General features: G+C 44.6%; 1 protein-coding gene across 4 annotated transcripts in view; it reads left to right on the top strand.

Moving 5' to 3' along the window:
• CARMIL3 (capping protein regulator and myosin 1 linker 3) overlaps positions 1-22,700 on the top strand; it is a 73,050-nt gene that overhangs the window by 9,999 nt on the left and 40,351 nt on the right. For all 4 annotated transcript variants that reach the window (XM_066603975.1, XM_066603974.1, XM_066603973.1 and 1 more), the window contains exons 3-10: positions 8,835-8,885; positions 12,483-12,542; positions 13,285-13,403; positions 16,610-16,710; positions 21,180-21,250; positions 21,908-21,981; positions 22,065-22,140; positions 22,238-22,326. In XM_066603975.1, coding sequence (XP_066460072.1) covers positions 8,835-8,885; positions 12,483-12,542; positions 13,285-13,403; positions 16,610-16,710; positions 21,180-21,250; positions 21,908-21,981; positions 22,065-22,140; positions 22,238-22,326 — 641 coding nt within the window. The remainder of the gene's footprint in view (positions 1-8,834; positions 8,886-12,482; positions 12,543-13,284; positions 13,404-16,609; positions 16,711-21,179; positions 21,251-21,907; positions 21,982-22,064; positions 22,141-22,237; positions 22,327-22,700) is intronic.

The raw sequence follows: 22,700 nt of genomic DNA, 5'->3' as shown, positions 1-22,700 counted from the left end.
CTCACTCTGTACTGTCACAACCAATCTAAACACCTTTTATAGGTTCATCCTCACATGAGAGTTGACTCTGCATCTTGTGCTTTCACTCTCCAGCAACTTGGAGTCACAATATCTTGGAATTAAAGAAAAAGCAACACAAAAATCATACATTTATGAAAGAATGGCCATACATTACTTCATGTACCCCAATAAAGGCACAAGGCCTCATAGACCCACTCTACACTTGCATGCCATTAATATATGACAACAATAAATATTTCTTAAATTAATATACATACAATTTAATCTAAGTGAGAAACATAAGATTTACCCCACTAACAGTCAGACTCCATCTCCCTTTGTAAAACCTGGACAAGGCATCATAGAACAAGTGTTGCCCAGAGCTGTTGGCTGTGGGCAGTGAGTTCTACAATGAACAGTGCGGGATTTACACTGTTTAGTCACTGCTGACCGTGTAGGGCACAATCCTTTGACAAGGTGAATGGTAACACCTACTTGTCAACTTGTGAGAAAAATGATGCTCCAGAATTATTCCATGTGGCGTGCAGTCATTAAAAAAAGAAAAAAGTCACATTAGGTTACTCGTCCTCTTCAAAGACACAAGCTGACTCAATAGTTCTTCTACTCCACTGCTTGCCTTCAAAATCGCAGTAGTTACCAACTCCCACAGCCTATAGCCATCGGTGATCCTATGACAGTCACAAAGCGGACATTAGTTGGTAGCAGCTGTGGGATGTCTGTTACCAACCTTTCAGTTTTTCATTTTTCATCTTGTGGCCTGTATACTCCGTGGTTAAACTAATCGTGGCTTGTACTGCCAAAATATATTTTGCAGGTACCTAGACACATACAGTGGGTATAAAAAGTCTACACATTCCTACTAAAATGCCATGTTTTGTCATATTAAAAAATCAGACAAAGATTATTCATTTCTGATTTATTTCCCCCTCAGGGTGACCCGTTATCTGTACAATTCCATAGAAAAACAAACTGAAATCTTTTAGGGTGGAAAAAGAAAAAAACTAATGTAATGTGGTTCCATAAATGTGCACAACTTAAAACTAATACTTTGTTGATGCACTCTTTGACTTTCTGACAGCATTCAGTCTTTTTAGGTAAGGGTCTATCAGCATGGCACATCTTGGTTTGGTAATCTTTGTCCACTCTTCCTTGCAAAAGTGCTCCTCATCTGTCATATTGTGAGGGCATCTCATGTGTAGCGCCCTCTTCAGGTTAACCCATAGGTGGGATTCAGGTCTGGGCTCTGGCTAGGCCATTCCAAAACCTTGACCTTCTTCTGGTGAAACCATTCTTTTGGTGATTTGGAGGTATGCTTTGAATCGTTGTTGTGCTGAAAGACGAAAATTCATCTTCATCTTTCTAGCCGAGGCCTGAAGGTTTTGTGCCAAACTAGACTGATATTTGGAACTGTTCGTAAGTCTCTTCACCCTGACTGAAGCCCCAGTTCCAGCAGGAAAAAAACAGTCCCACAGATAATGCTGCCTCTACCATCTTCACTGCGGGTATGGGGTTCTTTTGGTGATGCACCGTGTTGGCTTTACACCAAATATAGTTTTTGGAATTGTGACCAAATAGTTTAACCTTGGTCTCATGAGACGATAACCCGTTCTCCCACATACTTTTGATAGACTTAATGTAGGTTTTGGCAAAACATAGCCGGGCTTGGATGTTTTTCTTTGTTAGAAAAGGCTTCCTTCTTGCCCCCGTACCCCACAGCCCTGATATATGATAAATACGGGAGACGGTTGTCACATGCACTACACAAACAGTGCCTGCCAGAAATTCCTGCAGCTCCTTTCATGTTGCTGTCGGTCTCTTGGCTGCCTCCTGGATCAATTTTCTTCTGGTCTTTTCGTCAACTTTTGAGGAGCGTCCAGTTCTTGGTAATGTCACTGTTGTGCCAAATTTAATCCACTTCTTGATGACCATCCTCCCTGTGTTCCATGGTATATATAATGCCTTGGAAAGTTTTTTGGTCCCCTTCTCTTGATACTTTTCAGCATTCAGATCCCTTTGATGTGTTGTAAGATCTTTATGGCTTATGATGGAAAATGCAACTAAGAAAATGTCAGAATCCATGTAAATAATGGCAGCGGAGTACTGACTACTAATTAACATGAGTTCAAATGTGATTGGCTACTTCTGAACACAACCACATCCCCAAATATAAGAGGGTGTGAACTAGAGATGAGCGAGCACCAAAATGCTCGGGTGCTCGTTACTCGGGACGAAATTATCGCGATGCTCGAGGGTTCGTTTAGAGTAACGAACCCCATTGAAGTCAATGAGCGACCCGAGCATTTTTGTATATCGCCGATGCTCGCTAAGGTTTTCATTTGTGAAAATCTGGGCAATTCAAGAAAGTGATGGGAACGACACAGCAATGGATAGGGCAGGCGAGGGGCTACATGTTGGGCTGCATCTCAAGTTCCCAGGTTCCACTATTAAGCCACAATAGCGGCAAGAGTGCCCCCCCCCCCTCCCAACAACTTTTACTTCTTAAAAGCCCTCATTAGCAATGCATACCTTAGCTAAGCACCACACTACCTCCAACAAAGCACAATCACTGCCTGCATGACACTCCGCTGCCACTTCTCCTGGGTTACATGCTGCCCACCCCCCCCCCCACCCCCCTGCACGACCCAGTGTCCACAGCGCACACCAAATTGTCCCTGCGCAGCCTTCAGCTGCACTCATGCCACACCACCCTCATGTCTATTTATAAGTGCGTCAGCCATGAGGAGGAACCGCAGGCACACACTGCAGAGGGTTGGCACGGCTAGGCAGCGACCCTCTTTAAAAGGGGCGGGGCGATAGCCCACAATGCTGTACAGAAGCAATGAGAAATATAATCCTGTGCCACCACCATCAGGAGCTGCACATGTGGGCATAGCAATGGGGAACCTATGTGCCACACACTATTCATTCTGTCAAGGTGTCTGCATGCCCCAGTCAGACCGCGGTTTTTTATAAATAGTCACAGGCAGGTACAACTCCGCAATGGGAATTCCATGTGCACCCACAGCATGGGTGGCTCCCTGGAACCCACCGGCTGTACATAAATGTATCCCATTGCAGTGCCCATCACAGCTGAGGTAGCGTCCGATTAAATGCAGGTGGGCTTCGGCCCACACTGCATGCCCCAGTCAGACTGGGGTTCTTTAGAAGTGGACACATGCAGTTACAACTCCCTGTGGACCCACAGCATGGGTGGGTGCCAGGAAGCCACCGGCGGTACATAAATATGTCCCATTGCATTGCCCAGCACAGCTGATGTAACGTCAGCTTTAATGCAGGTGGGCAAAAAATTAATTGGATTACACTGTAGGCAAGGACCCCAAAAAATTGGTGTACCAACAGTACTAATGTACGTCAGAAAAATTGCCCATGCCCAACCAAGAGGGCAGGTGAAACCCATTAATCGCTTTGGTTAATGTGGCTTAATTTGTAACTAGGCCTGGAGGCAGCCCAGTTAAAATAAAAATTGGTTCAGGTGAAAGTTTCAACGCTTTAATGATCATTGAAACGTATAAAAATTGTTTACAAAAGTTATATGACTGAGCCTTGTGGGCCTAAGAAAAATTGCCCGTTCGGCGTGATTACGTCAGGTTTCAGGAGGAGGAGCAGGAGGAGGAGGATGAATATAATACACAGATTGATGAAGCAAAAAGGTCCACGTTTTTGATGGTGATAGAGAACAATGCTTCCATCCGCGGGTGCAGCCTATGTATTGTTTAGGTATCACTGCTGTCCGCTGGTGGAGAAGAGAAGTCTGGTGAAATCCAGGCTTTGTTCATCTTGATGAGTGTAAGCCTGTCGGCACTGTCGGTTGACAGGCGGGTACGCTTATCTGTGATGATTCCCCCAGCCACACTAAACATCCTCTCTGACAAGACGCTAGCCGCAGGACAAGCAAGCACCTCCAGGGCATACAGCGCGAGTTCAGGCCACTTGTCCAGCTTCGACACCCAGTAGTTGTAGGGGGCAGAGGCGTCACGGAGGACGGTCATGCGATCGGCTACGTACTCCCTCACCATCCTTTTACAGTGCTCCCGCCGACTCAGCCTTGACTGGGAAGCGGTGACACAGTCTTGCTGGGGAGCCAGAAAGCTGTCAAAGGCCTTAGAGAGTGTTCCCCTGCCTGTGCTGTACATGCTGCCTGATCTCTGCGCCTCCCCTGCTACCTGGGCCTCGGAACTGCACCTTCGGCAACTAGCGCTGTCGGATGGGAATTTTACCATCAGTTTGTCCGCCAGGGTCCTGTTGTATAGCATCACTCTCGAACCCCTTTCCTCTTCGGGTATGAGAGTGGAAAGGTTCTCCTTATACCGTGGGTCGAGCAGTGTGTACACCCAGTAATCCGTAGTGGCCAGAATGCATGTAACGCGAGGGACACGAGAAAGGCATCCTAACATGAAGTCAGCCATGTGTGCCAGGGTACCTGTACGCAACACATGGCTGTCCTCACTAGGAAGATCACTTTCAGGATCCTCCTCCTCCTCCTTCTCCTCAGGCCATACACGCTGAAAGGATGACAGGCAAGCAGCATGGGTACCCTCAGCAGTGGGCCAAGCTGTCTCTTCCCCCTCCTCCTCATCCTCCTCATGCTCCTCCTCCTCCTCCCCAACGCGCTGAGATATAAACAGGAGGGTGCTCTGACTATCAAGCGACATACTGTCTTCCCCCGCCTCTGTTTCCGAGCGCAAAGCGTCTGCCTTTATGCTTTGCAGGGAACTTCTCAAGAGGCATAGCAGAGGAATGGTGATGCTAATGATTGCAGCATCGCCGCTCACCATCTGGGTAGACTCCTCAAAGTTTCCAAGGACCTGGCAGATGTCTGCCAACCAGGCCCACTCTTCTGTAAAGAATTGAGGAGGCTGACTCCCACTGCGCCGCCCATGTTGGAGTTGGTATTCCACTATAGCTCTACGCTGCTCATAGAGCCTGGCCAACATGTGGAGCGTAGAGTTCCACCGTGTGGGCACGTCGCACAGCAGTCGGTGCACTGGCAGATGAAAACGATGTTGCAGGGTGCGCAGGGTGGCAGCGTCCGTGTGGGACTTGCGGAAATGTGCGCAGAGCCGGCGCACCTTTCCAAGCAGGTTTGACAAGCGTGGGTAGCTTTTCAGAAAGCGCTGAACCACCAAATTAAAGACGTGGGCCAGGCATGGCACGTGCGTGAGGCTGCCGAGCTGCAACCAGGTTACGGCCGTTGTCACACACGACCATGCCCGGTTGGAGGCTCAGCGGCTCAAGCCAGCAGTCGGTCTGCTCTGTCAGACCCTGCAGCAGTTCGTGGGCCATGTGCCTCTTCTCTCCTAAGCTGAGTAGTTTCAGCACGGCCTGCTGACGCTTGCCCACCGCTGTGCTGCCACGCCGCGCGACACCGACTGCTGGCGACGTGCTGCTGCTGACACATCTTGATTGCGAGACAGAGGTTGCGGAGGAGGAGGGTGGTTTAGTGGAGGAAGCATACACCGCCGCAGATACCACCACCGAGCTGGGGCCCGCAATTCTGGTGGTGGGTAGGACGTGAGCGGTCCCAGGCTCTGACTCTGTCCCAGCCTCCACTAAATTCACCCAATGTGCCGTCAGGGAGATATAGTGGCCCTGCCCGCCTGTGCTTGTCCACGTGTCTATTGTTAAGTGGACCTTGGCAGTAACCGCGTTGGTGAGGGCGCGTACAATGTTGCGGGAGACGTGGTCGTGCAGGGCTGGGACGGCACATCGGGAAAAGTAGTGGCGACTGGGAACTGAGTAGCGCGGGGCCACCGCCGCCGTCATACCTTTGAAAGCCTCCGTTTCCACAACCCTATACGGCAGCATCTCCAGGCTGATAAATTTGGCTATGTGCACGTTTAACGCTTGAGCGTGCGGGTGCGTGGCGGCGTACTTGTGCTTGCGCTCCAACACTTGCGCTAGCGACGGCTGGACGGTGCGCTGAGAGACATTGGTGGATGGGCCGAGCACAGCGGAGGTGAGGGTGTGGGTGCAGGCCAGGAGACGGTAGTGTCTGTGTCCTGAGAGGGGGGTTGGATCTCAGTGGCAAGTTGGGGCACAGGGGGAGAGGCAGCGGTGCAAACCGGAGGCGGTGAACGGCCTTCGTCCCACCTTGTGGGGTGCTTGGCCATCATATGTCTGCGCATGCTGGTGGTGGTGAGGCTGGTGGTGGTGGCTCCCCGGCTGATCTTGGCGCAACAAAGGTTGCACACCACTGTTCGTCGGTCGTCTGCACTCTCAGTGAAAAACTGCCAGACCTTTGAGCACCTCGGCCTCTGCAGGGTGGCATGGCGCGAGGGGGCGCTTTGAGAAACAGTTGGTGGATTATTTGGTCTGGCCCTGCCTCTACCCCTGGCCACCGCACTGCCTCTTCCAACCTGCCCTGCTGCTGCACTTGCCTCCCCCTCTGAAGACCTGTCCTCAGTAGGCGTAGCAAACCAGGTGGGGTCAGTCACCTCATCATCCTGCTGCTCTTCCTCCGAATCCTCTGTGCGCTCCTCCCTCGGACTTACTCCAATTACTACTACCTGAGTGATAGACAACTGTGTCTCATCGTCATCGTCCTCCTCACCCACTGAAAGCTCTTGAGACAGTTGCCGGAAGTCCCCAGCCTCATCCCCCGGACCCCGGGAACTTTCCAAAGGTTGGGCATCGGTCACGACAAACTCCTCCAGTGGGAGAGGAACCATTGCTGCCCATTCTGGGCAGGGGCCCGGGAACAGTTCCTGGGAGTCTGCCTGCTCCTCAGAATGTGTCATTGTAATGGAGTGAGGAGGCTGGGAGGAAGGAGGAGCAGCAGCCAGAGGATTCAGAGTTGCAGCAGTGGACAGCGCAGAACTCTGGGTGGTCGATAGATTGCTGGATGCACTTTCTGCCATCCACGACAGGACCTGCTCACACTGCTCATTTTCTAATAAAGGTCTACCGCGTGGACCCATTAATTGTGAGATGAATGTGGGGACGCCAGAAACGTGCCTCTCTCCTAATCCCGCAGCAGTCGGCAGCGATACACCTGGATCAGGAGCTCGGCCTGTGCCCACACCCTGACTTGGGCCCCTGCGTCCTCGGCCACGTCCATGTCCTCTAGGCCTACCCCTACCCCTCAGCATGGTGTATTACCAGTAGTGCAGAAACAGAACGCTGTAATTAAATGTGCCGCTTATTGGTCTGTGGTTGGAGGCTGACTTCGCTTACGGAACGCACAGCAGAGGCAGGAAAGAATTTTGCGCAAGCCTGCTGTAACACTTAGCTGGCTGCGTATGAATTAGGACAACTACCCCCAGCAGAGACCCAGTACTCTTGTGGACAGGAATACAGCGGTGATGTAAGAGGCAACACAGAGGCAGGAAAGAATTTTGCACTAGCCTGCTGTAACACTTAGCTGGCTGCGTATGAATTAGGACAACTACCCCCAGCAGAGACCCAGTACACTTGTGGACAGGAATACAGCGGTGATGTAAGAGGCAACACAGAGGCAGGAAAGAATTTTGCGCAAGCCTGCTGTAACACTTAGCTGGCTGCGTATGAATTAGGACAACTACCCCCAGCAGAGACCCAGTACACTTGTGGACAGGAATACAGTGGTGATGTAAGAGGCAACACAGAGGCAGGAAAGAATTTTGCGCAAGCCTGCTGTAACACTTAGCTGGCTGCGTATGAATTAGGACAACTACCCCCAGCAGAGACCCAGTACACTGAGGACGGTCACAAGCAGCCCCAATAGATTTTTTTCCCAAATGTTTTTGGAAAGGCCCACTAAATATGTCTTCTGTCCCTGCCTCACCACTACTGGCCCTGGACAATGTAAAATTACTGTAGGACGCAATGCTCTGCACGGCCGATATACAAAAAAAAAAAAAAGTGCAACACTGCAAAAAGCAGCCTCCACACTACTGCACACGGTTAGATGTGGCCCTAAGAAGGACCGTTGGGGTTCTTGAAGCCTACAATAACTCCTAACGCTCTCCCTATAGCAGCTCCGGCACCAACAGCACTGTCCCTGAACTATGTCAGGATGCATCTGTGGCGAGCCGCGGGAGGGGCCGATTTATATACTCGGGTGACACCTGATCTCCCCAGCCACTCACTGCAGGGGGGTGGTATAGGGCTTGAACGTCGCAGGGGGAAGTTGTAATGCCTTCCCTGTCTTTCTATTGGCCAGAAAAGCGCGCTAACGTCTCAGAGATGAAAGTGAAAGTAACCCGAACATCGCGTGGTACTCGTTACGAGTAACGAGCATCTCGAACACGCTAATACTCGAATGAGTATCAAGCTCGGACGAGTACGTTCGCTCATCTCTAGTGTGAACACTTATGCAACTACATTATCTTAGTTCGGTTATTTTTATTTTTCCACTCTAAATGATTTCACTGTGTTTTTTAATGGAATTATACAGATAACGGGTCACAAATACATCTCAAATGATTCCTCTTTGTTGGATTTTTTAATATGACAAGAACATGGCATTTTAAAGGGGTGCGTAGACTTTTATATCTACTGTACCTATGTTCACCTTTATTGTGCTTATCTGCGTTACACAAAATTAATGGATTTGCTAATGTTTAAGTAAAATGAATATCAAACTACAGTTTCCTAGTGACAAGCTGAGAAAATAACTATTTATAGGATCTACCTGATTGTCTTCTCTATGATAAACAATTCAATGGGCCCCACAACACAAAGCATGGAGGTTACCATAGCAACTAATCCATTTAATCACTTTCGTTTTTTGCCATGGTTGCATACACTCACATTCTCCTGGTCTTGTGAATAGCATACAATCTGTCATACTGTATCTATGTATTCCTCCACAGGTCACAACATGCTGGAGATTCTATATATTCTACATAAAACTGCCAGCAAAGGTAAGAAATCTGTCAACAAGGTGACTCCAAAAAAATCTTGAATATGATGTATATTCAGACATTCACTGTTCCACCTCCTGCAAGGGGCAACATATAAAGAGTCGTTAAAAAGGAGGCTTAGTCTGAGCACCCGAGTACCTAACGCCGATGTCTTATTATTCCATTATCTAGGCTTTTTCTTCATAAAACATCTATATTGCTACATTATCTGCCTATACAAGGTATATTCTATATTTTACATATCATAGCTTTTGGATATGGGATAGTCTTCCATATAAAATGTTCCGGACTACAGAAACGTATCAACGAAATACACAAAACAAGTTCATTTTGACATGAAATGGGCACAAACATTTGCTAAAAATGACAGTTGGTCAAGGAAATGATCCCTGACCAAGGATTTAGGGATAATGCTGACTTCTGGAGCAGTGATGGACGTAGAAGAGAGGGGGCGCCATAACAAAAATGGCGCCATGGATGATGTCTATCAAGCCATGCCTGGTAAGTGCAAAGACTGGACCATCTCTTCCAAACCAAAAGAAGAGCTACTGTAATACAAATTGCTGAAAAAGTGATGCTGGTTATGGTAGAAAGGTGTCAGAACACATGAGGCTATGTTACCACTTACTGGTCAATGTGCCCATGCTGTTTCTTGTCTACCGCCAAAAGCACCTACATTACGATGGGCGCATGAGCACCAGCATTGAGCCATGGAGTATTGGAAGAAGGTGGCCTGCTCTGATGAATCACATTTTCTTCTACATCATGTGGACATCCAGGTGTGTGTCATCGCTTACCAAGGGCAAAGATGGCATCAAGATGCTCTGTGGGAAGAAGGCAAACAAAAATAGGCAGTGTCATGCTCTGGGCAATACTTTGCTGGAAACCCATGGTTCCAAGGCATTCATGTGGAATTTAGACACCTACCATTAACTAAACATTATTGCAGATCAAGTTCATGCCTTCAGCAGGATAATGCGTCCTGCTACACTGCAAAAATTGTTCAGGCATGGTTTGAGGGACATGATAAAGATTTCAAGGTGGTGGCTTGGCCTACAGATCTGAGTTTGATCAAGCATCTGTGGGATGTGTTAAAAACCCTAACCTCACAACTTACAGGACTTAAAGGATCTACTGCTAACATCTTGATGTCAGATGCCACAGAACACCATCAAAGATCTTGTTGAGTCCCTGCCATGACGGGGCCTACACAATATTAGTCAGGTGGTTTAAATTTTATGGTTGATCGGTGTACATAGCTAGAAGCTATAAAGAAGGATCCATAATTACTGCATAATACAATGAAATGCAGATACAATAGCATATACACTGAGTGGCTGCTTTATTAGAGATTAGTTTAGGACTCGGCCAGTAGGGGGAGTGGGAAGATCCGAATGCTGGGTGAGGAAGGCGATTGCCAGTGTTTGTCAGTAAGGCACTTGCGGTACTGTGTAAAAGACCCCTCTGCCAGCCAGAGCCACGGCTGGGGAGGGGAGAAAGTAGAGAGTGCTCTGGGTGTTATGTTGGTTAGGGACAGGGAAGATATTCTGCCCTCTCTATGATGTGGACGGTAACATGGCTAGCATGTTACCCAAAAGATATGTCATTGGTAGGTCAGTGGGTGAGGAAGGGAGCCAGAAGGCTCAAGAATGTTCTGGGTATAGGGAGGCATCCTGTATATAAGAGTGGAGAGCTGCATGACAAGGGAGCCCTACAGTAGCAGCTTTGTGAGAGAATGACACAGTTGCAAGAGGGAACACATAGCAGCAGCAGAGTCTGTGCAGGAGCCCAGTAGAGACACTGCAGCCAATGACATGGTGGCAGCCTTTGCTGATGGAGAACAGCATGCCTCGTGCTGAGCTGGGGAGCAGCATGAACGTTAGAGAAAGGGCTCTGACAACCAAGGGGAAGAACTACTGCGAGAGGGTCCTGATGACCAAAGGACTGCAAAGTAGAGAGTTTGCAGCTGTGCTACAAAGGCGGTAGATTGGACCACCAGAAGACAATGGACATTTCTGCATCACCGGAACGTAAGTGAGGCTTGGCCTCAGTTTGGTGTGCACACCTTAGTACTTTAAGTTATTTACAGGCCTGGGTTAGGGAAGATGGGTGGATTCATAGAGTATTGTTATGTTAATATGTTTGTGACACTTATGATGTAAGAGTGCAGTAAAACACCTGACACAGTAGGAAGAAATGTGACATAGCCAAGGGTAGACTTGCGGTGTATTGCTTATATGATGTCCAAGACATTGTGCGTTTCATTGGGAGAGATGCAGTCCCTACAGGGCGGGATACGGTTTAGTCCACAAGTAGCACAGCTGATTATGTCGAACAGCCAGCTGAAGGTGACAGATGAATTACTGTGGCCCAAATCGGGATGAAATGTGTGCACCCAAATGTTATTATGACAGTTATCAGTTTGATGTTATTTCACCTTCAATTATGGGCCCTCTTATGAAGTGTAAACAGTCTTGCCAATTAAGTTTATTGTTTAAAAAGATGTATTGCTATAACATCATGTATTTTTGTTAGCCTTTAAAAGGTATCATATCTACAAGATTACTTTAGAAAATAGAACCTCCGGCACTTCTGTGGATACCAGAATAAAAACAGTATTTTATTTAGACATCATGGATAAAAAACATCTTCCAAAAAAGTTTTTTTGCGCTTACATGTTTCGAACAGAGTTCTTATTCATAGCATATTTTCTCACTAAATGACTGCTCCTTAAATATACAGAAGATATGATCTGTCATATCAGTATTAATCTGGTGACCTGACCCTCTTGAATATTTATTGGATTTTTAAATTTAAATATAGTGCTGTTTGTAAACACAGAATAACAAATGTGATTGTGTTGTTGGGTTTTATATGCCTTGCTGTTCACAGATGTAGCATAATGAATGTCATTTTGTTATTGGCTGGGATTTCTGGCTCCTTCATTGCTTCTTCTGTATATTTAAGGAATAGTCATTTTGTGGGAAAATATGCAATGCATAAGAACTCTGTTCGAAACATGTAAGCGCAATTTTTTTTTTTTCGGAAGATGTTTTTTATCCATGATGTCTAAATAAAATACAGTTTTTATTCTGGTATCCACGGAAGTGCCGGAGGTTCTATTTTACCTATCCGTGCACCCTACGGCTGTTGTGTCCGTGCGGTGAGCTGGCGTTTTGGATTTATACAAGATTACTTTGTTTCTCTTGCTGAGAACAATCACATTTTGCTCTACTGGCCAACGCCGTACCAAACTTTTTTCATTATATCTTCAACCATATTACAGACGAGACTGCATCTTAGAATGCATGCAATGTCCACAGTCCTAAAGATCGGACAGCACACAAACAGGTGTCTTTATACTGTCTGATATGAGTTGCACCCAACATTCTTGGGCACAGCTTGCATGCGACCATCTGAATTCGGCCTTAGTATATTCGGGTGAGGTGGTGGTGGTATGTTGTACCAATTTCATATTCTTCCTCTGTCTTCAATCTTTTAACATTTGCTGTAAAGCTTGATTGCTCCCTGATCTTCTTGCCTTTTACAATATATTCTATTAGTGACCTTGATGTTTCCATATTGTTATTTTTGTAGATTGAAACGTCATTCAGTGTGCTGGAAATCCGATCCCTCACAGCTATCAGTATTAGCCAGGTACTGAATATGTGTAACCACTCTTGAGCAGTGATAACTGGACAACCTCAAACTTTAAAGGCCCTTTTATATGGAACGATTATTGTTCAAAAAATGCAAATTAATGAATCGTCCAGTGTAAACTCAGCCAATGATCAAATGACGAATGATAAATCATTCGCCTTTCGTTAATTGTTCATTTTTTGCAGGCATGAAAATCATCATTCGCTCGTTCACCATTCATGCGGTTTCAATACCGATCGTTCAGTCGTTCTCATTCACTTATACAGCGAATGTGAACAATTGAACGATTTCTCGTTGGAACGAGCCAACAATGTATCTGCCTGTATGAACAGGCTCCCTGAGCCAACTCTTGACATCATTCACTTGTTCCCTCGTTCAACCGAGAAATCGGCAGGTCTAAAAGGACCCTTAGACTGGGTTTCTACACTGCAGTAACCGCATGCATCCAAAACCCTGCCCACCCATGGCCGCAGTGTGGAAATTCACCCTTAGTCAATATTATAGAAATGCAATTAAGGTTGTCTAGGTATCACCATGCTACACTCATCCACCATGAAAATGCTTCCAAGCTCAATGCATTATATGTATCAGATCCAGGGTTACACTCTTTCTCTTGCCCAGATACTGATGCAAACCTTTGGATCCACTATATTACATTTGTTATAATACATTTGATGCCACTATTGTGTGGGCTTGCTGTTTCAATGCCACCATTATTTGGTTTCCTATCCTCTTGCAGATACTTATTGAAACAGAGAAAGGAAGCTACCAGCTGACGCTGACTGCCCAGAATACAGATCAGCTGATTAATGGCATCCAGGCCACACTGTCCAAAATATTTCCTACTCCAGATACAGTGTAAGTTCCCATTTTGAAATGACATCAGACTTGCCTTCTGACAAACAGTGTCTTAATTAGACCTCAGCATAGTCAATTGGGGATTCTGTAATTGAAGCTTGCAGGTTGCTGTAGTAAGAAATGTACTAATAAGGATAATCTTCTCCTAAGACAGCTAACAGATGAAAGAAATAGTTTGTCGGCATTTTAGATAGTAACCACTGCCTAAACTGCTCATTAGAAATTAATGTTGCCTATGTACATATTAGAATCAACAGGATTTTTTCAAGGGGAATGGAGAGTTACAGTTTCTGACTCATCGTAACCAACTAACGGAACAGGCCCCAAAACATATGTTTGGGTCCTCTTCCCAAAAAAGAAATACATTTTCATGTATGTATATTGTGACTCCTTGGGGATTAGTAACTTGCTGGGTTCTCCATCCTTGTGGTCAGATAGTCGGCATTCATATGAATTCACTCCCAGACTGTGGTTTTATGGCCTCAGCTAGTTTTATTTCACAGGCAGCATATTGTACAGTGAGTATATAAATCAAAATCTGACCGACTAGCCACTAACTAAACATATAGCTCCCTAGCTACTAGTTTCTAGGCCTTCTATCCATCAATTGAAAACATCCCAAAATTCACAGTGGCTGCCATAGGCCTTGCCTATCATACCATAGATTGAGAGCAACAACTGAAAGGTTCACTTTGCCTTTTTGGATGACTCATAAGACCCAGTCCTGCCCGTTTGGAATGAAATCCACCCTTCTCTCCAACTCCAGCAATCCAGACCATTTTTATTGGGTTCAAAACTTAATCCAGTGCTGCAAGCACTCTGCCTGTACTTTGACCCCCTAGTGGCACAACCATGCTATCCCAGTTGCAACTCTACAACAATATCCCCCCGCAGTGACAAAGGCTGTAGGGCTTTTCACCTTTAACAGCCCTCTTTCTGAGGTGAAAGTTCCTACCTACATTGAGGTAAAATCACATTTGGGGTCCCCTCATACAGTATATGTCACATGATCACAGCTCCTCCCAAATTTATAGTCTAACGTATAGAGGGTTAGTTTAAGAAACTCTGGCAAACTCCTCCTATTCGTCATATGACGATCAAGGCTTGACCATCTAGGACAAATATAACTATAAGTTCCTACTGGACATTCTTCTTTACACCTTTTTTTTGTAATTTATGTACGTTTAGGGGTCTCAAAGTCACAATCTGATACATCAGCTGTTTTCTTTGTCGTGCAGATCAATATTCTTTGTTTTCTTGATAGGGGGCACACTACCTAGTCCCTACATTGTCTGTTCTGCAGACCGAAGCACCCATTGATCCAATATTTCCACTTCACCATTTGCTTCTATCTTAAGCACTTGCACGTTCTCTAGCAATGTATGATCCACTACAGGTTCTTCTCTCAGACCTTCTCTGGTCACCTTCTTGTCACATGCTGTGTGAAGCTCACCCAGTGCATAATTAACTTATTGGAGATGCAGACCTTGCATAGCTTTCATCTTAAATTGCAACATGAAGCTGCACTGTTATAACCACCTGAACACCATTGGTGGCATCACTGGACACGTCACTTGTGTCTTCTGGCTCTGCATCACTACTCTAGCATCTTCATTGGCAGCACTCTCTTTCTATCTCTGATCAGTGTTTGTTTCACAAAGTGCAGATGCTTCTCCACTTTGATCCTCCACTGCAATAACAGTAACAATTTGATCTGGCTGACTGGCTTTTCTTGGCTGCTTACTATTGGATTCCTTAGAAGAAGGAGCTAGCGGCAGTTCATGTTGACGCTGACGCTCCACTTCCACATGAATTATATCCTCTTCCCTTTTATTTTTGCTATTGCTATTTGCAATCTCTCCTGCAAGTTCTGTGGCCCCACATGGTAATAGCATCCCCTCTGTGGCCTTAAGAAGTAATAACGTCTCTTTTGTAGCCTTTCTGTGGTGCCTCATTTATAATATCCCCTCTGTGGCCTCCAAAAGTAATAGAGCACATCTGTGCCCCCACCAACATCATAATGCCCCTTGAAGTTATGTATGTGTGCTAAATATGTATCTATGTATACTAATGCATTATTACATGGTTCTAAGGGAAGAATAGTTCCATAATACACCATGTGATGAAGAATGCCACAATATTTTTTTCTTCAGGGCTCAGTCACACGGGCGCATTGGCACCCGTACACAGGCGCCGATGCACCCGTGTGACTGAGCCCTTACTGCAGGAAGAAGACGGACATACTTCAAAACGGACGACTCCCCGCAGCACTGAAGAAAGAAAGGGGTTAATCATAATGAAAAAGCCCCTTCCTTAAGGTCCAAATGGTCCAGCTATGGAAAAAATGCCTAATGGTTCTGGATGAATGTCTCTTTAGAGATACAGCTTTAATCTTCAAACAACACAATGCAGTACATACAATGCGTTTCAGCGCTCCAAGGCGCCTTTTTCTAGTATATCCAACGTCTATTAGGGACAAACAAGACAGCTGCAGGTTTCGGCATAAGCCTTCTTCAAAAACATATAATCTTGTTTGTCCCTAGTGGATGTTGGATGTCTACTCCCGGATGGTTTCCACAATTGCAGTTTGTCTGCTGTTCATCCCTTACACCTGGGACTGGATCCGTGCAGTGAGTGGAGGAGGATGCCTTGGAATCTGAGCTGGTAGACTTGGAGACAATATTTTTCTGTTACATTCATACAGAATCGAAAAAGAAAAAAAATCTCCACATTGCTCTTCCTGAAATTGGAGGTATGCTAAGGTATAATAAGCTGTAGGTATAGTTAGACCCCTCAGAATTCTACAAATGATATTTTAAGGCTTTGTACAACCTGGAGGTTGCAGAGAGTCACGGTGAGTTCTGAAGACATTGGCTCCCAGAGAACTGATCAGCTGCACGTGTGGGTTTATTTCAATGGACAGAGGACCATTTCCTCTTCCTCACCCCCAGTATCTGCCAATGGGGAAGAATTGGGAGGCTTACAAACACATAAGATCGTCTGCTAATCCCACGAAAATCAGCATGATTGGCTGACCTTTATATCAAGCGTAAAATGTGATTCATTAGTGTATGTAAATGAGTACAATAAATAAATAATTTACACTTGAGAACAAATATATTTTCATTTTGATCCTAAAACTACTTACTAATGAAAACCACGGATTTATTTTCTGCCAACTCCTTCTTCTTGCTAATATTCAACAGATGTCTGGTCAGGCGACAATATCCCGAGTCTTCGGACAGTTCACGAAACTCCTCTCCAAACTCCGAGACCGCTGGGCTTCCTCCTACAACCGGGATCTGCGGTGAGTCTAAATTAATTTAGGATGACATTTTATGCATGCCTAATAATATCAAAAATAATGTGCCCAATGAGTACAATTCCGAGGTTTCATTACAAGGCTTCATTCCCAATTTTGTGATTTGTTACTGTCGTTTATATACTTTTTATTAACATCCTTATCATACCACATGGTATTTCACTGAGTAACATGATTACAGAAGTAGTCATGGAGGATATTTTAATCACATATTAAAATGACATCTTAGTGATGGACGCCTTTATCCTTCTCTTCCACTCAATATCTTTGTCTAACCTACGTGAATCTGGGCATCGGAGGTTGGAGAGAGAGTACATGCATACCTAGTGTACTTTAGAAGAAGGAAGGGTCAAAGATGGTAAGGGCGTTATGGGAATGAAGGTACAGTTATCTAACAGGAGAACTACTCTTTCATCATATTTGTGGCCAAACTGGGGAGTGCGGTGAATTCAGGGCTGCCATAGGAAAGTGCTGCGGGGGAGGCCATGTCAGAGGAGGTCAGTCATGTTTCTGTTATGTCCATGTAGGGCAGTTTACGAGAGATGTAGAGTTCTTGGATGTCAGGAAGCTTATTGCAGACAGAGCGTGTGTTCCATAGTGCGTCAGAAAGAGGGACTGGGGAGCGCAAGGGCCAAATAAATCAGTTTGGGGTTGCAAGAATTTTTGGTAGTGGGTTGGGGATGGGAGGGTGATATGACTTGCTGAGAGGACCCAGGATTATGAGATATGGCACTAGGCAAGAGAAGAAGCATAGAGAGGGATAACAGGTGGGGATAGAATAGTGTGTGATGTGGTGGTATATACTGGGAAAAGAAGGTTTTAATGCAAAAAAACATCTGCAGTCAAAGTCAAATGAATGGGTTAAAGGGAGCGGGAAATAAATAGTTCATTGTTGAGTGAAGAGTAACTGTAATACACTGTCTGCCATAAAGATAGCTATTATCTTTATAGCAGTTAGCTATTATCTTGGCTGTATACTCATCTTAAAGGGATCTATAGCAGCAGGGCTATTCAGTGCTTCTAGTTTGTTACTCAGTATAAGATTATCTCGTCCCTTTTATATAGGTCTGCAGTCTTGCCGTGGAAGGAGTGACGCACAATTTCTGCCCACTAACTCAGTATGGGAGATGTATGGGATGTTTTACTATATTCACTGTGACCATCCCCGGATACAGTATTCTGTCTATTCTGTATTGGGTCACCCTACTATATTATGAGGATAGTGTATGTTCTTTAATATTTTTGGCTAGGGACTTGCTGTATATCATTCTCTTGTAGGAAGAGTTTCCTTACTGGGAGTTTGGATGATTGGACGGGGTGGGATATGTCACTTTGACAGTTTATTTGTCTTTTTCTATCCGGCCAGTGCTATTTTCTCTGAACCCTCCCTCTCTTTTTTTATTTGGGAGTGGTATTGGACAATTGTGTCGGTTGTCCTCTATCATTTGCTGTAGAGTGTATATACATATGTGTATTTTTGGTTTATCTACTGGCTTAATTTTTGATATTTTTAAAGTTTACTTTTTAGGGGTTCCCCAGTGAATTGTTTCTATAAGGGTTGTCCTCTTCTGCCACTCTGTGATTTATCAGTGTTAAGCTAGCAATTGTGATAGTAAGCTTAAAGGCGATGAACAGCTTTTGGGGGACAATATTTTCAGCCCTTATCTCCTCCAAGCTGCATATTCTTATCAGCTAATTTATGATCACAGCAAGGGATATAAACTTAGATTGTACTAGATTATGATGTGTAACCACCATGCTGTGTGCCTCCGTTGGAAGTGTAACCAATCCTTGTCGATCAGAGACTGTAACCACCATTTCTTGAGTCAAGTTAGCTTTTTTGCATTTCATCCATTCTCCTGGTGTCATCTCCTATTTTCTTCCTGTCTTACTCTCTGCATTGCGGGCCTCATTGTACCCGACTCCTAACCTCTTTGGTTCGATCACATTACAGAACTGTTCTACATCTCCTGCTGCATTAGCATGAGAATTAGCTGAAATTAAGCAAAACAAAACCCTCTAAATTTATTCCAGATTATAAGCAGTTAAATCTGTACATTTTGTGCCAGTATTTGCTATGTGGGATGATTTGATGAATTCTGCAGATTTCTTAAATTCTGCAGGAAACTGACCAAGCTCAATATTTAATGTGATATTTTTTACGGAACAAAATAAGCTAGATCTCAAATGTGAAAGATATCAATTTCGGTTGCAAAGCTGGAAACATAAACTGAAAATAGCCGTGTATTGCTCCTCTAAAAGGTGCCGTCTGGCTCACGTCTGCCATTGATTTATATAGTGAGCCTTCTTACCTTAAAGGGGTTGTGCAGTTGTAAACTATCGATGGTCTATCTTCAAGTTAGATCTCCAGTAGTAGATTGGTGGGGGTCCATTACCTGGGACCCCCGCTAATCACCTGTTCCAGGGGCGTAACTATAGGGGATGCAGGAGATGCGGTTACACCCGGGCTCAGGAGCCTTAGGGGTCCCATAAGCTCTCTCCTTCCATATAGGGAGCCCAGTACTATGAATAAAGCATTATAGTTGGGGACCCTGTTACAGATTTTGCATTGGGGCCCAGAAGCTTCAAGTTACACCTCTGACCTGTTCTTTGAACCACTGTGCTTGTAGACTGAGCTGATTTCTGCAGGAAGCAGGTGGCTTAATTTCCACTGCAGTGGCCAGGCTTGGTTTTCTAAGTCAAGTTCCCATTCATTTAATAGGAACTTGGTCTGCAATACCAAGCCTGGTCTTCCCTATGAAGCTACATTTACAGGCTGCAGTTGGCCTTGGTACGAGACGTCATAGGCTGCTGCAGCCAATTGCAGACCTCAGTGAATGCTGAGGTGTATGGTTGGCTGCAGCAGCCTGGGATGTCCGGTAAACAAGCTGACTGCAGCTTGTCAACACAAACCCAGCACAGAGAACAGAGCCACAGCGCTGGGTGCTGCAGGCAGCTGAGAGATGTGAGTATACGTTCTTTTATTATTTTTAGACATGGGAAGCAGGAATTTGGGGGGAAAAAACTCAGACAACCCCTTTAACTTAACATTCAATGACACAAAAATCTTGTAATTGTATACATTCACAAAGTTAAACAAAGTTAAAAACATTTCCATAAAATGAAAGCATGGATAAAGTAGTAAATGTAGTCCATCCAACCCCATACTGCAGTGTATCACTCAAAAACATACATGGGAATGATATTTTAATACTGTATATAAAATAAACCATGTAGTCCTTACACTTGCTTTTTTAAGGGGTTGTCCCAAGGGGGCTGCACAGAAATACATTGCAGCTGTGGGGGTGCTTTACAACAGTGTTTCTCAACTCCAGTCCTCAGGGACCCCCAACAGGTCATGTTTTCAGGATTTCCTCAGTATTCCACAGGTGATGTAATTATTGGTGGTTCTACTATAGGATATCCTGAAAACATGACCTGTTGGGGTTGCTGGCAACTGGAATTGAGAAACACTGCTCTACACTATCCAGGGATATTTTCCACTAATGCTTCAACCTTGGGATACTCTTGTGCATTTGCTGCTGACCAGTCATTGCTAAACCAAACCATCCCTTTTGGCCGGGCAATGTTTTTCCTATGTACTTCTAAAATGATTGCTGACCTCCTTTCTTGATGAGTTAGTGGTATACTGCAACTGAATTTTTATTTTCTACCTGCCTGTGGCTTAGCTTCTGTCCTGCCACCCACATCATTGCATACCAAATTTATCCTCCACATTCTTTCTCCTACTGATTGGGACTCTTTTTTTGTACACATAATAAAAAATCTTATTTGTATAGTGCCAACTTATTCCCCCACCAAGCTGGTACTCATTTTACCAAACTCAGAAGGATGGAAGGCTAAATCATCAACCTTGAGCCGGCTACCTGAACCATGCAGAGATTAAACTCGCAACCTTCAGGTCGTGAGCGAGAGCTTAGGACTGCATACTGCTGCCTTAACACTTTGCATCACACGAAGTTCATACATTGCTTTAAATGACATACAAAATAAAGAGAACTACAATTAAAGTGTTTACTGGTGTGTTTCTAACATTTTGGTATTTCAGTTATAGCAAATATAGGAGGTGATAGTCAAAGAAAGTTTGGACATTTATGCTTATACTGCACTCTGCCTGCCTCTTATTTCTGAGATGATCATCATTAGTTGCAACTATAAAAGTGGCCATATACCTTACACAGCTGTCGGCCTAATAAGCCTTGAGACCCTCCCATACACATGCATGCTCAGGTCCCTATTGCTTATATTCTCCCTAGGGAATTAAGAGATTTCAAGCGGGAACCAAGGATTAGCCATGTTAAAATCCACCATGCCCAATCCTTCTTGCCTCTGTAATATTTATGATATAACTACAAATCTAAAAAAAACGACCTAAAATAAATGTAACATCATTAGTGACATTATCAGTAATACTATCACCTCCTTTTCTTTAGGTGGTTTTTCAGAGACATATGCTGCTCTTTGTGACTATAATGGTGTGTGTTGCAGAGAAGAGGTTCAGTGGGTAAGTGATCTGTAACTGTATTTCATGGAATATATAGCCAAGTAGACCATGTCTGTCAATGGTGACTAAGTTACTGCAAAAATCACCTGGGCTGGGACTATTACAAAAGGTCATGCTGCTGCATTTCAGTGGTGGGCAGCAGTTATCCAATTATGCTGGACCACCTGTCATCTAATTGTTTGATATACAATTGTGAAAAATTGTTTATTTCTACCTGTAAGGAAGGATCAGAATTTAGCCTATGTGTTAGGTTCCAGTCTATAAAACAGACCTTGCACTGCTTTACTGAGCTGAACATAGATCATCATAGAGTGATCTACAATGACATGTAGTGATCTATGTTTGGTTCAGTAGGACCATATTGGTCCTGCTTATTCCATCCATAATATGGACATTTAAAGCCCAAATAATGTAATGTGCTCTTTATATTATAGCAAAAAGTTAGGATAAATGTAGCCGATGTTCTCCTGCAGTGTAGAGGCTGCTCGGTTCGGGTTTGCTCGTGGTATTAATGTGTAATCCCCCTTGCTATGATTTACTGTATACATAATGTTGCATTTTGTTCTATAATTGTTATATTTGTAAACTGTTTGTTAGTAAAGCAGAGTTTCTGCTACAGTGTTTCTCTTTTAGAAATGTTGTTGTGTCTCATTTTAGGATGTGGATATGATTTATCACTCTCAGGACAGCCGGGAATTTAACTTGCAAGACTTCAGCCATCTGGAAAGCAGGTCAGGTGAAAGAGGTAAGAAAGTGCTGTCAGTACTCATTGACCACTATATTGCTCACACTGTGTCTTTCTGTTCCTCCACAGGGACCTGGCTCTGGTTGTTGCAGCTCTGGCATATAATCAGTATTTTCTCAGGCTCCAGGCCGCAAATCTCAAACTGGTAAATACTAAATTAGCATTGCGAGCATTTCTGTTTTTGTTTCTTCACTTCAAATGATATCTATAAATTCCCTAATTTTACTGTTTTTCCAATACAGGGATCGGAGGTGACAGAGCAGATCCTACATTGCGTGGGCCGATCGCAGCACCTAGAGGAGCTAATCCTAGAGGACTGCGGACTGAGAGCGTGAGAGAGGGAGACAGAGAAAGAGGGATATATAGATGGGATACCGAGATAAGGGTAGAGAGGGAGATAGGAGAGCACTGGGAGAAATTGGAGGAAAGCAAAGAAAGTGGTAAATGAAAGTACTATATAGAGGGGATGCTAAATAAAGGGTTGAACAAGAATGTGGGAGGACTATGAGGGGTCGGTCGTGACGAAATATCATGGGAGTTATTCTGTCCATATATGAGTGTGTAGTACAATGGGTTTCAGCATGGTATGCATGTGCTTATAATTGCTTGCAGTGTTTGAAATGAATTGTGTTATAAAAGACTATCACATCAGGGGACATAATATCTCACTGACTAAGCAGAAAAGTAATAAAACAAGCCAGGAAT

The sequence above is a fragment of the Eleutherodactylus coqui genome, chromosome 5 (genome assembly GCF_035609145.1).
Source record: "Eleutherodactylus coqui strain aEleCoq1 chromosome 5, aEleCoq1.hap1, whole genome shotgun sequence".
Taxonomy (NCBI): Eukaryota; Metazoa; Chordata; class Amphibia; order Anura; family Eleutherodactylidae; genus Eleutherodactylus; species Eleutherodactylus coqui.
This window is presented reverse-complemented; position numbering and strand designations above follow the sequence as displayed.